The following is a 13,705-nucleotide window of genomic DNA, read 5'->3' on the forward strand; positions in this document are numbered from 1 at the left end:
GTTATCCGTGTTACCGGTTACCACCACGGCTGCTGACTTGCTATATACGCTATACAGAAATCTGTGGCCGTAGCTGGTATAAATTGGTTATGCATCTGTCGTACAGCCGTGGTTACCACATTATTCTGTGTTGTTACCACGACCTGAGATCAGCAGCTTCTTACAAGATTGCAGGTGCAGCATCCGTCATAATATTATGTGTATCAAATATACCTATCTAGATACAATATCAGACCACTTTGCCGTCTTATTTTATGATTTGTGATTGCAAATGGATTTTTGTTAGGTACGTTCCGCCACACAAAAAAAAATACAGAAGAAAATGAAAACAAAACAATTAGGCGAAGACTAGGTACGAAAAATATAATATTTAGTTGGACTTTTTGGTTACAGTGCGAACCACATACGAGAAACCTTGTTTTTAATTTCCAATCCTTAGTTATAAAAATTGTATTCATTTTTAACGACAAAATAATCAGCAAATGATCGTGATTTTGAAGAATTTTATCAACATTTGAACTTCGTATGCAGAAATCTTGCCTAGGTATGGTATTATCTATGATATTTTTCAACCGAAACCATTTTTATCGTCAATAATTTTTAAAAAAACTATTAAAAATAAAAAGTGTCTTATGCCTGTAAATAGCTGAAAAAATTCAAAATTTTATTGTGTACCTATTGATAATTATTAGTATAAATAAACATTCGGTTAAAAAAATCATGTATCTACGGTTATATTTTGTCAATAACTGGTTTTGCGTAAATATTTCCGGACTTTCTTAATTTTGTATTGTTTTTCTCGTCGTTTTTGAAAACACGTATGCACCCAACTCGATTCACTTTCCCACCGAAGAAGATATTAATTATGGTGAATGTCGAACACATTATTTTAAATCCCAAGGTACTTATCAACTTTTCGTGTACAATGACAAAAAATTTAATTTAAAAAAAACACAATTTTTTTAAAATTTTTTTTTATAAGTAATATACAATCTGTATCAGTTGACATAATAAGAGGCTAAGAGTAAAGGCTAAAAGTAAAAAAAAAAAGAGGATATTTGAAGAAAGATAAGCCACCCAATGGCGACACTTTTAATCTAAAGAGGAAAAATCTAAAGCAAAAAATGTAATAAAATAAACATATAATATGTATATGACCCGTTCGTAATATAATAGAATCTGTCCGTAAACAAATGACATTCAACAATACAGTTTTGTTAAAGTATACGTTACCTATACCTTACGTATACCTACAATTTACAAATACCGCTCTATAGTCTCTACACTTCTTACTATACTTTTAAGGAGTTCAAAATTTGATAAAAATTAGATATTTAAAAGAAGAATAACAATTTTAGTTATTTTGTTGTAATTTAAAAATACTATTCGTGGATATAGGTTGAAGCTTTTAAACTATACTATACTATAATATTATAACTATATTAATTTACCTAAATGGTATTTTATTTGGTGGGGAGGGCAGTCAGCGGTAAAACTAAAAATCTATAAGGTAAAATAACACTATTGCCCACAGTTGCCCTCCCTTCCCCCTTCACCACTATGCATAGAGGAATTCAAAATCTTTTTTCCATAGCCACGCGTATTATATAGATAGTATATTTTATAGTTCTATATATTTTTAATATAGACGAGAATGAATTGATTTAACTCGATAAAAGGTTCTTTTTGAATAATTATAATATTTAATTCACAAGAAATTAATGTCATTTAAATGCTTTACCTATTATATGATTTTCATACACGGTTTGGATATGCTCAGGCTATGCCCATGACAACTAAACACACGCATATTAGGTACCTATCTGATGCGGTGTGGCTTGAGTGTATTCGTCCTTGATCAATGTTTGGTTTTTAATCTATACTGCAGATGTTTAATAGTATAATATACTTAGCTACTCAGGTGGATAATATGTTGTGTCTATTAGTCATTGTGACTTGTGAGACCTTATAACATTAAGGCGACAAAACATTGCGTCACCACATAGTCACTACAAAAATAACAACTTATCAGCTAATTTATAAAACCCACATCACATTAAATGATTTACTCCAATATTTTTTTTCCATAATGATATTATATAGATACGTATAAAGGACAAATAAAAATATTAAAAAATTAAGTTGTTGAGAATTTTAAATTATATACAATATTACGATATATATAATATTATACTATATAGGTACAGCCGTACAGGGGCGGATCTTGAATATTTTGATAGGGGGGAGGGGGCACATATTATAAATTGTATAATTAATTTTTAATCAAAATTAATAATACTACTCTTATTTTTAAACAAAATTGGTAATATATTTAATATAGGTCATTTTCATTACATAATATCACACACCAAAATAATAATTTATACCTATAGGTCGAATTGAAGTCTTCGTTTATGTTTTTTAGCAAACATATCTAGTACTTTTTCTGGTTTTACTTGGATATTTTTATTTGCATGTAACATTGCTAAGCCGTTAAATCTTTCCTGACCCATTGTCGATCGTAGGTAAGTTTTAATCCTTTTTAAAGAACTGAATGACCTTTCAGCACTTGCTGTTGTTATAGGTATGACACTAAGAATTGTTAAAAGACATTTAATGTTAGGAAATGCATATTTAATAGCTTCCATTGAAGAATCGGCCCTTTCTGACTTATTTTTCTAAAATTGTTTCCATAAATTTAACTCACCGCGTAGTGCTTCAGTACTATGAGGTAAATCTGCTTCATGTGTCTGAGCAGTATTCAATATTTTACCGTCTGAAGTTTCATAGGCAAAATAATATTAAGGAATGATTAATTTCAAATTAGAAATAACTGAATTATTATTTTCATGAAAATGTGAATTTAGTTCTGACATTAGATAATCCAAATAAAGTAGAAAATAGTCAACGTGGAAGGTTAGGTGCACCAGGCCTAATGGTGGTTATAAATAGGTATCGATAAGCAACTAAGCTGTAACTCATTTTATCAGCTTAAATGTAAATAATTATTATATAGTAGGTAGTATTATTTTTATTTACTGCATTTTTCATTTATATGATACTCGTAGTAATATAAAAATGTTCAATAGAAAATTGGCGGGGGGGGGGGTACATGCCCCTGTGACCCTCCCCTGAATCCGCCACTGTATAGGTATATGTAATATAAAAATTATTATTATTTATTGTTGTTGTTTTCCAGTACACCGAGTATACACTATATACGTCATACTAACATATTTGTAAAAATACTAGTAGGTAACATTAAAACAGAAACAAAAAGACAGAGTTATTACTTATTACGCATATTAATTTCATAAAAAAAATGGTTGAGATTTTGTTTTTATACATTTATATTATGACTGATGCAGTCTGTGGTTATCTTTTAACGTTACCTAACCGTCCATGAGTTGATATACCTATCTATATTTAATGTGTCATTTTTGTGTAGCAATCAACCGTGAATGGGTCCGTACACCTATAAGGTTTATGCTAATTGATGGGTTTTTGTTGTTTAACGAGGTTATAAATCTATTATTATTCGTTATATTTTAGAAATGTGTAAACCTATTATGTTTATTATTTTTATAAATAAATATGTTAATGTAAATTATTAATAAACATATTCATTAAAATATAATATACTTTGTTATTTTTTCATCTATTTGTTTTAATTACAATAGAAATACATACATACCTACTACAGTAAAATTGATTTTGTTTTTTAATTCTAAAAAAATAACCGTAGATACATACGATTTTTATTGAATATTTAAATTATACTATAATATTTATATTAGCAGATTTTATAAAATGTTCGGAATGTTGCTACTATTTTTTAAACATGTCAGGCTCATGGTGGGAGGGGTACCCCCCTCCCCCCAATGAAAACTCTACAAACATAATATTTGTACTTACATATAAATATGAATTATAATAATTTATTGGGAACAAATCTAGTTTAGCACCCAGCAAAAAGTTTCGGACCAGTTTGTATAGTTAAATTTGGCATGCGAACTACCTATAACTGAAATAGAAAACCAGAATATGGGTACGTTGCAGATCACACAGATTTCTGTAAAAGAACATACGATTTATCAATAGACCGTGTATGTAGATTTTAACTTTTAGGTACCTATTGAGTATAAATAATATATAAATTCTATAGATTTATCATAATAAATAATATATTTTATATCATCTATGGCAATCGTCAATAAAATTGTCGACATTCGTCGGCGACGATTGACAATTCTAATGATTTCAGTTAACAAAAAAATAATAAGCAGTCAATATAGACAGACTACAGTTAAGCCGTATTATATTGTATTATAATGTAAGTTTTAACATAAACTCGCACATTTCGTTATGATCGGGTTATTTTCATAAAATATTTCGATACTTTCAAGTTTCAATTCGGAGCGAAATGAAGATGGATGGAGATAGCTGTTTCTTCAGCGACGGCGGCAGTTTAGCCAGGTTTCACTGGAAGAGTCGATGTTTACGCGTACGTTTGTTTTCATATTAAAAGGTACTATTTTACATTTACTTTTTAGACTAAAATTAAATATTTATTGCCACGGACAATCTGTTAACTGGGTGATGTAAAAGCATTAATTATACGTTTAATCCCAAAACCGCAATGTATAAAATACGTGAGACCGAACAGTCCAAAGGCCGTCTTCGTTTCACCATGCCAAGTTTAATAGGGCGTCACCGTTTTAGGCTAAAACTTACCGTTCCCTTTTCAGCCAAAACATACTGTTCCTTTTACAATTATAACAAATGAACTTAACAATTTTTATATTTAATTAAATATGATTGTATCAAAAAATGTGATTTTTTGATAAACATTATTAGGTACCTACAAGTGAGTGAAAAATATAGATACTTAACCTACCAATAATTATAGGTATCATTATATAAAATAATTAAATGTGATAATTTGAAGACAATTTCTGAAAACCCCTAAAAAATATTGTGCGTTTGCGGTGTTCTCTTAAAACCCAATAATTTACTAAATTTAAATATTTTTTATCGACAATAGTTAAAAAAATATTGCAAAACTCGAAATTTTTTTATGCCTATAAATAACTCAAAACAGAGAAGTTCCCAGGAATTTTGAAGGGGAGATTAGGTTGAAATTTTTTTTCAAACAAAATTTTTTTAAAATTAATATTAAATAATCTGGTTTAGCTCCTGCATGGAATATTAAAATTTTTATTTTGGAAACCTATGTGTTACAACTAGATAAGAACTATGGTGACAAAATTAATTGCAGGAAATCATTAGTTTTTACGAAGTTTAATTCTGACACCCATACATGGTGGTTTTACATAACAAGTCGACGGATGTTTTTGATTTTAATTGTCCGAGCGAGCGTCAACCCTTCCTCAAAAGTTGGTGACAATGTTCTGGTGTCAACCCTGTCGGTAGATCCAGGGCGTGGAGATGCAGTCAACTTTCTTTCAATAATCGTAGAAGAAAAAAAGGAAAATTTCGTAATTTGGGATTTAAGAAGAGATTCTGAGCACATGGCTGGAGCGGAACAGCTTGGCTGCTACAAAGTATTGTTTACTCTGACGACGAATGTGTAATTCGGCGTGCCACCCAGGCCGTAGTTCCAAAAGTGCATGAATATAATATATTTTTTATAATTTTTGTATTTTTGTTTTTTTTTTTACTGAAAATATATTATTTTTTATACACATAATTAATTATTGAAATTTCATTATATTTCCAGTATTCCTGTATTTTATGTAAGATAATGAATATTAATTTATATTGATTTATTTTTTATGACTTATAACTTATAAGAAGGCTCTTTGGTCTTTCCAATTTACCGTAATCGGCAGTATTATGTACAATCTATACCAGTGCCGTAGCCAGAAAATAATTTTGAGGGGGGCACTTAATTTTTTTTCATTAGCCTTTGAAATGTTAGAATATCTAATTATTACCCATTTGTTCATAAAGTGTATCTACAACTCGTTTTATGACTGTATTATATTTATGTTAACAAGTATGGTACCTACATTGGCTACATTTTAATATAACAATGTATTAATATTATTGTATACCATAGGTTAATGTATTCATCAATATTATTATCATTATATTAAAATGTGTTGTAAACAAAACATTCCATTTTTAGTTCGAATATTATTAAAATTTACTAACAAAAATACAAGACTATGTTAGGACTGTTGAAAGCTGGTCGTTTTTTTGTGCAATGAGATCAATGAGCGGAAAAAAATATACTTCCAGAAAACCAATTTTAATTTCGAAAAAAACATAACAATTTCTTCGCTTTTTGTGTGTTTTGTTGAATTTGTCTTCCACTTTTTGGGAGTTTTGTAGCACATGTAAGTTGAACATTTTTTTATCACGAAATATATTGACGTGACTGCGTGTATGTACTTTACTGGGGTTCAAGAATCTTAGCCGTCGTTTATCTTAAATTACATAAAACGTTTGGGGAACTCGCACACACTAATGATCAGTCACTACTCACATAGATATAGTACTAACGATGGATGTACAATATTTCCTAAATCCGACCCCTTCAAAATGGTTAACTTCGACAGCCTTAACTTTTAATTTTTATCAAACATATAATATAATATAAAACAAGCTAAAAAAAATTTCGGGGGAGGGGCACGTTCCCACCCACTAGCTACGGCACTGATCTATACTATAGGTACATCCTTTCGTGGTATACATTTATAATCGCTGATATATTATAGTATGTAGGTACCCATATGTATGGCTAATATACAGAAGATATGTATTAGGAACATACGTTTTATAGATACGGGCTGCTGACTGCTCGCCGCTTGGTACCTACTGTTTTTTCCTGCTGCGGGTATGTTTTTTTTAGTTTGATCTATTTCATGTTTAACATAATATTGTTTATCATGTCATCATAACTCGTTATATTTTTTATTTTTTGTAGCTGTCACATTGTCACGCTGTGTGGAGCTTAATGTATCTATAAGTACAGTACATTTTCAAAAGATATAATATAATATAGCATTGTATAATGTTAATATAATAGGTATAATATGTAAAGAATTGCTAATCAGTATAAATTATTAACAGGGGTGGATTTAGGAATGTGAAAAAAAAGTGGTGTGCTATAACCTATTTAATGCTAGAATTAAGTATTAAGTAATTTAAAATGTTGTTTTTATTTAATGACCTAAAAGTCATTAGGATTAACTCTGATTAAGTTTTAATTTTTTTATTATTTTATAAATGTTATGTACCTACCTACCTACAGTTATTTAAATTTGTTTATTTACAATTTTCAGCCTTAAGTCATTAGGATTAACTCCAATTAAGTTTTGTTTTATTATTTTATAAATGTTATGTACTTATAGTGATTTAAAATTTTCTTTATTTAACTCCAATTAAGTTTCAATTGTTTTTATTATTTTATAAATGTTATGTACCTACCTACAATTATTTAATTTGCATACCAAAAGTAATAGGTTAAAAATATAAAAGGTTTAAATACATATTATATAACACAATGGTGCTAGTAAAAGAATATAGCATTTTTTTTTGTATGATTATAATATGTGTCCCGTCTTTAACCTGCCGTGTCCCATTTTACCTCGATAACTGGGTAAAATGAGACACTTTGAGTAAAACAGCTAAAAAAATATTCAAAATTTTTCCAAACAAGTTTTTGGAATTGTTTTTACATATTTAGATGTGTCATAATATTTGTAATGACTTTTAATCATTTTTAACATGATAAGTTATAAATTGTTTATTTTATATGGGTTTAAGTGTTGGGTGTCCCGTCTTACCCAGGTTTCCCCTATATAGACATAAAATATGCACCTTTATAAATTATAAGTAGGTAATATTTTAAACAGGACTTGGAGCTTTTGGATTGACATTTACGAAGTCCGCAAAAGTTATTGTTTCCCTCGCTATACTGCAAATTGGAATATTTAAATTAAGAAAGAGGGTCAGGCTGGGTTAGGAAAGCCGAAGTTATCTTTTTGGGGCAGTTAAGTATAATATAATATATGATTTTTTCTTAGCCGGTCAAACAAATCTAGTAAGCAGAGAAAATATTTAATTTAAAATATAAAATACACGAGTTTGCATGACGTTTTGAAAGTTGAAGATAATATCATTTTTTCGTTGATAGTGTTATTTTGTCCTTCCTCCTGACTTATTAGCTATTTGAGACACAAATAAAATACAAAATGGTGTATTCAAAAAAAAAAAATCATGGATTTATTTTACAATTAATACGTCATAGTTAACACAATAGTTAGTAGACTATACAGCTGTAGACTTTAGTAAAATAATGTTTTAGGTACAATAATAATCGTGTATTACCTTATTTAATATATTTAACATTAATATAAACCATAAATCATAATATTTCTAAAAACTTTATATCTAATTAATATTAATACATAATATAGGTTAACAAATAACTTCCACCTTTGCATGAATTTAAACTCCCTATAAGGCTATAAGATCAATATAAATTATAAGTCAAATGCATTAATATTTTACAATGCCTACATACTATGAATATTTCATTAAGTATTGACCGAATTTAGCTTCCAAGGAAGGTATAGGTATAATAATCAATATTAATTGTATAATAATAATTTAATAGGTAGGGATAAGTTATGTTGTTAAAGTTAACATAATATTATGCTTTAAGTAAAATTATACACATATTATTATAACGACAGCACCCAAAATGGCAAAATTATGACTTAGGTTATATACCTTATTTTTATGGTTTAGAATTTATTTTTTATAAGTGAATTAAATCTAAACGTTGGATTTTAATGTAAAAACGTGTCTTACGTCTACTCAATTGATTTTTCAATGATAAATATTTTATAAAGACCACAGATCTATTTATCGTTGGACATTCCTTTTAAGTTTTAATAGTTATATTGTTATAATATGTTTTGACATAATATTATACGCATCAAAATATTAAATACTTACAAGTTACATTATGCACAATGCTTTACATCTAATGTGATAAATTATTACTCTGAGTAGTTTCGTGCTTTTATATTGTAATTTGTATTACCTATATGTTTAGAATGCATATAATAGAATGTCTCTCACGTGTTTGTCCTTGTCAATACATTTTTTTATTTGAAAAAATGATTTTTATTTTCTATCTATAGATTTACATTGCCACAATTATTACAGGCATAGTAAATGCAAAGTTTTGATAAAGATGTTTTTATAATAAATATGATACAATCAATTTAAACAGTAAATGTAGGTATATGTTATAACTTATAATATTTCAAAAGTAAAATAATAAATTTTCATTTTCTAGGTACCTATTCAAATAGTTGTGTAAGTCTTGGCTGCAGGAGTTGGTGAGTGGTGAGTAGAGTAAAATATATATTTATACATAGTTGCGAAGAGTGACAACAAAGCCACTCAGATACCTTTGTGTATATTATATTTATGTATATATTATATTTGAAATGTTTGAGGACAAACACGTCGTGACACTCCTTATATAGGTATCTATCTAACATTGTAACTATATATGTTAGGTATATTCCTTAATAGTTAATATATAATATTATTATTTACGTTCTCGTAACACTAACATATGATCAATTTTCGTTTTGCCAAGTAAACAAAAGTAAAAATTACATTTACTCAGCAATCTGTTTGCGTTTATATTTCGTCCCGTTGACCCGTCTACTTTAGCTGTAGGTTTTACCTGAAAAATGATACGATTTTGTATTACTAAAGTAGTAAGGTATCTACGTGTTGTGTTTTCAATATATGTATAATGTACATATTAATATATATACCTACTTAATATTATATAATGTATATATTATTTACATATTTATAATATCTGAATATCATCAGTTAAATTCGTTTAAACATAATATAGGTACCTAAGTACTCAACAATAATGCGTGGAAGTTGAAAAGAACGATAGTTCAAAGAAACATGTATAACATGTATAGCTTGCATAAACTAAATTTGCATATAGATTATATATAATATTGTTTTACCGAAGCAGAAATTTGCTCACTGACGTGGAATGAGAGGGGGGGGGGGTTAATATAATTTGTTTTTATTCTATATAGAACATTATGTAAGTTCACGTACACGCGGTGCCTAAGGATTGCTAAGTACATAATTATGAAAACATTTTGATTTTGACTCACTTGCGTTTCGTCTTCGGAAACCCACGTTCGGTTTTCACCGACGACTGATCTACTCCTGCTCGCGCCACGGGTAATCGGCGTCCCCGCCGCCGCAGCCGCTGGTGCCGCCGCCCCTAAGCCTCCAACTCCTGGACCAAATAGTCCAGACAATCCCGTGCCCAATAACCCCGTCGTGCCCAAAAGCCCTGTACCCAATATGCCGTTGACGCCACCCAATATGGACGGAACGGCTCCGTAACCGAAACCACCTCCGGCCCCGTAGCCTCCGTTCTGCAGACCTCCATAGCCCACGCCACCGAATCCGGGTCCGCCTCCGAATCCTCCACCACCACCGAATCCATTGCTGTAGCCAATGCCGTTGGCATACCCGTGGCCGAAAAAGGGCCCGGTGAAAAATGACTTCAGGGTCGGTATAAGTAGTATTAATAGCGCGTGTAGCAGGAATGCCAGGAATGCCAGTACCGATATAAATGTTGACGGTTCTAGGCCAAAACCTAAACTGTAATAAAAAAATATGTATATTTTATTATACATTATATTATATTTTAATAAAAATAAAATATGACCAAAAATAGTGTTTATAATACTTATATTATACATGTTATATATTATGCTAGACACGTGTTTTTCTTGTCAAACAATACCGACTATATCTAGAGAACAGCGTCTATGCATTTGTTTTTACAAAAATATAATAAAAATATCAATATGTTCTCTGCACTTGTTTAGATTATTTATTTAAATTCATATAATTTTAAGTGAGTATTAAAGTTTAAAATTAATGGTGTATCGATTAGATTTCTTGGTTGATTTTACTTAAATTAAAATCAAATAGGTACATATTATAACTTATAAGTTAATATAAGCCTGCAGAGCACGTAATGCTGAATTATGATTGCAAAACAAACCTTGTATTAATTCTAACTGATTGATTTTGTCTATCTTTGACACGAGTTGTTAAATTATTAATTCAACAAAATCAATTAAATTTTGATATATTATTTTCACTTGGCACTAAATTTTAATACATCAACTTCTACAGTAATACTGTTTATCCTAAAAATAGAAAATAGTGTGTGTTGTTTTGTTAATACCTACCTAATAACAATAATAATAAAAGTACCTCGCATAGACCTCACGTATTATTGTATTATCATTGGAATTTTTGTAATTTATTATATATTAAATCAATATTTTATTTATCTGCATAACTACTATACTTATTTAAAAAAGCAAATTAATTAAAACTAGATAAATTAGGTACTTATTATTATTTAGATGTTTTACAAAATGAATATAAAGTTATTACTTACCCGTTGCCTCTTGATGGTTGATAATCGTCAATACCATAAGACCTTTCCATGTTCACATCTGTATCCGTGACTAGTGAGTAGTGTTTACTTTTGAATGTTTTCCGAGTATTTATAATACATTTGAAAATTATCCTGCATCCAAGAACTTCTGACTAGTAGTCGTATTTCCGTTACTTTTAGCCATAGAACCGTATCGGAGGAAGATGTCAAAATCAAGAAACGTTAAGTAGGTATGGTATATACATTTCAACATTTGATAATCAAAAATTCAAAACTGTCACAATTTGAACATACAAATTCAAACAATTACACTGTATATAAAACCGTAACGGTTCAGATAACTCAATTATAATGTTAGGTATGTAATTTCCGCAATAATTATATCATGAAGACTTTGAAATATAGATCACTTGGTTAATAGTTATTAATTAATAAGGCATACATTACGTTTACTGTATTATTTTGTATATATTATAAATAATATACATTTCGAAAAACAATAATACATAACTATATAACTATTTTAACTCCAGTACGGATGTACTTAGTATAAGTTAATAGATTTTACTAATTAAGGATATCTGGATATCTAAATAAGCTCTGACCGAAAAATGGTGAGGTAGGTACTGAGTTACATTTTTTAAACTGCGTATGATATAAATATTATATAATTATATAATATTTTTAGTTTTCGACAACAAAATTAAAATATAATATGATATTTTATTTTTATTTATGTAGGTATAATACCATACAATTCAGTCTTTCATTGCAGTTATACACTAAGTGTATGTGTATATTGCTTGTATAAGTCTTATACAAGCAATGGCACTTATAAGTTTAAAAAATAAAATTTATATTATATTATTATAATATACTAATTGATTTTAGTAGATTAATTGTTCTTTTCCAAAATATAAAAATTAGAAATTAAGAAGGTACCTATTTAATTTAAAATTTGTATGCATATACTGTAGGTATGCTATTTCTCAGGCAGATGTTTTTACTTTATTTTGTTCGCATGAAAGATTAAATCACTGCAGATCACATAAGTGTTTGAGCATTGTATGTCCACGTGAATTTTTCGCAATATTATTTAATATTTATTTATTTTACCTGAACATCACAGGCATATTTATAAGGATCAGATGTCGGTAAAAAATAACTGAGTAGGTATTAATTAATTATTATTATATACTATAACTGCGTAATATTATACAATAAAATACATATTTATTATTTATATAATTATGTATAGTGGCATGTTATGCAGTTAGATCCTATACGAATATATGTATATTGAATAATTTGATAGATGATAATAGGTTAGAAGTCATCCACAAATTCATAATTATTATATGTAGGTACAGTTAAGTGCCGATGGTGTATTTTGCAATTTTGCTACAGAAACAAAATCATGTAATCTATTACAGATTGTCAGCTTTACTGACTATCATTATATTACAATTTATTAGGAAAAAATTATTAGTCCTACGTAGATATCATAAATATTCAGCTTAACATATTATTTTATTTTATTGTTGATTTCTATAAACAAATAATGTCTCATGTCTGCCAGGGCCGGCGATCCAAATGGCGGGGCCCCGTACAAAATAATATAAAAATATATTTCGTTGAATTATACCTACATAAATAAATTATAATACATTTATGAAATGTTTTAAAACTGAGATTGCACTGTCACTGTGGATATATTATGTTTTATGTTTTAATTTATAAATACTGCGCCTAAACATTTTCAAAGGGAAAATTTGTACATTTTTGAACTATATGAGACATAAAGCGACTGAACGTAACTTTTTTACCGAGCTTACAACCCGAACGTATACTAACCGTGTCTAAAGACAAAAAAATTTAAAATTTAAACAAACATAATTTTAAAACTAATAGATCATATCCTTTTCTTCACTCAGAGTCTAAAAATAAATAAAGAGATATATATAAATAAGAGACCCTGTATTAAAAAAGTAAAATAATTCCTAAAAATTCTTATTTGTCATTTAGTTTTTTTAAAAATTAAAAATACTAAAAAATGCACCATGTCGTGTTGTGATAAGTGACTGGGGCAGTTACAGAGGCGTAGGTACCTACGTAACGAAAATTACTTTTATAAGATTTTAAATATATAAAAAATTAAACATCTTGGCTAAATGCTGGTTAGTGTACAGAAACACA

General features: G+C 28.7%; 1 protein-coding gene and 1 long non-coding RNA gene across 4 annotated transcripts; one reads left to right on the top strand and one right to left on the bottom strand.

The window, feature by feature from the left end:
- The first annotated feature begins 118 nt into the window (after positions 1-118).
- On the top strand, positions 119-5,950 carry LOC107885176. 2 transcript variants are annotated; one of them, XR_001680364.2, is made up of 4 exons: positions 119-544; positions 4,265-4,333; positions 4,407-4,528; positions 5,279-5,950. It is a non-coding gene; the product is annotated as an uncharacterized LOC107885176 (long non-coding RNA). The 2 variants fall into 2 exon arrangements; XR_001680363.2 differs by lacking the exon at positions 119-544 and having other exon boundaries at positions 3,779-4,333.
- Positions 5,951-8,444: 2,494 nt separating this feature from the next.
- LOC100568540 (glycine-rich cell wall structural protein-like) lies at positions 8,445-11,840 on the bottom strand. Of its 2 annotated transcripts, XM_003248104.3 has the most exons (3): positions 11,510-11,840; positions 10,197-10,695; positions 8,445-9,736 (listed from the first exon to the last, which is right to left on the bottom strand). In XM_003248104.3, exons 1-3 carry the CDS (start codon positions 11,557-11,559, stop codon positions 9,596-9,598), a joined length of 690 nt encoding a protein of 229 aa, XP_003248152.1. In that variant the 5' UTR covers positions 11,560-11,840; the 3' UTR covers positions 8,445-9,595. The 2 variants fall into 2 exon arrangements, with proteins under 2 accessions (XP_003248152.1, XP_029342818.1); XM_029486958.1 differs by lacking the exon at positions 8,445-9,736 and having other exon boundaries at positions 9,948-10,695.
- Positions 11,841-13,705: the final 1,865 nt, after the last annotated feature.

The sequence above is a fragment of the Acyrthosiphon pisum genome, chromosome A1 (genome assembly GCF_005508785.2).
Source record: "Acyrthosiphon pisum isolate AL4f chromosome A1, pea_aphid_22Mar2018_4r6ur, whole genome shotgun sequence".
Taxonomy (NCBI): domain Eukaryota; kingdom Metazoa; phylum Arthropoda; class Insecta; order Hemiptera; family Aphididae; genus Acyrthosiphon; species Acyrthosiphon pisum.

Bases quoted from the DNA above. Each gene is read 5' to 3' on its own strand.
- LOC100568540 (XM_029486958.1), bottom strand. From the start codon at position 11,559: ATGGAAAGGTCTTATGGTATTGACGATTATCAACCATCAAGAGGCAAC. The intron at 10,696-11,509 runs GTAAGTAATAAC...TTTTTATTACAG, and splicing joins CAACCATCAAGAGGCAACGG to TTTAGGTTTTGGCCTAGAAC.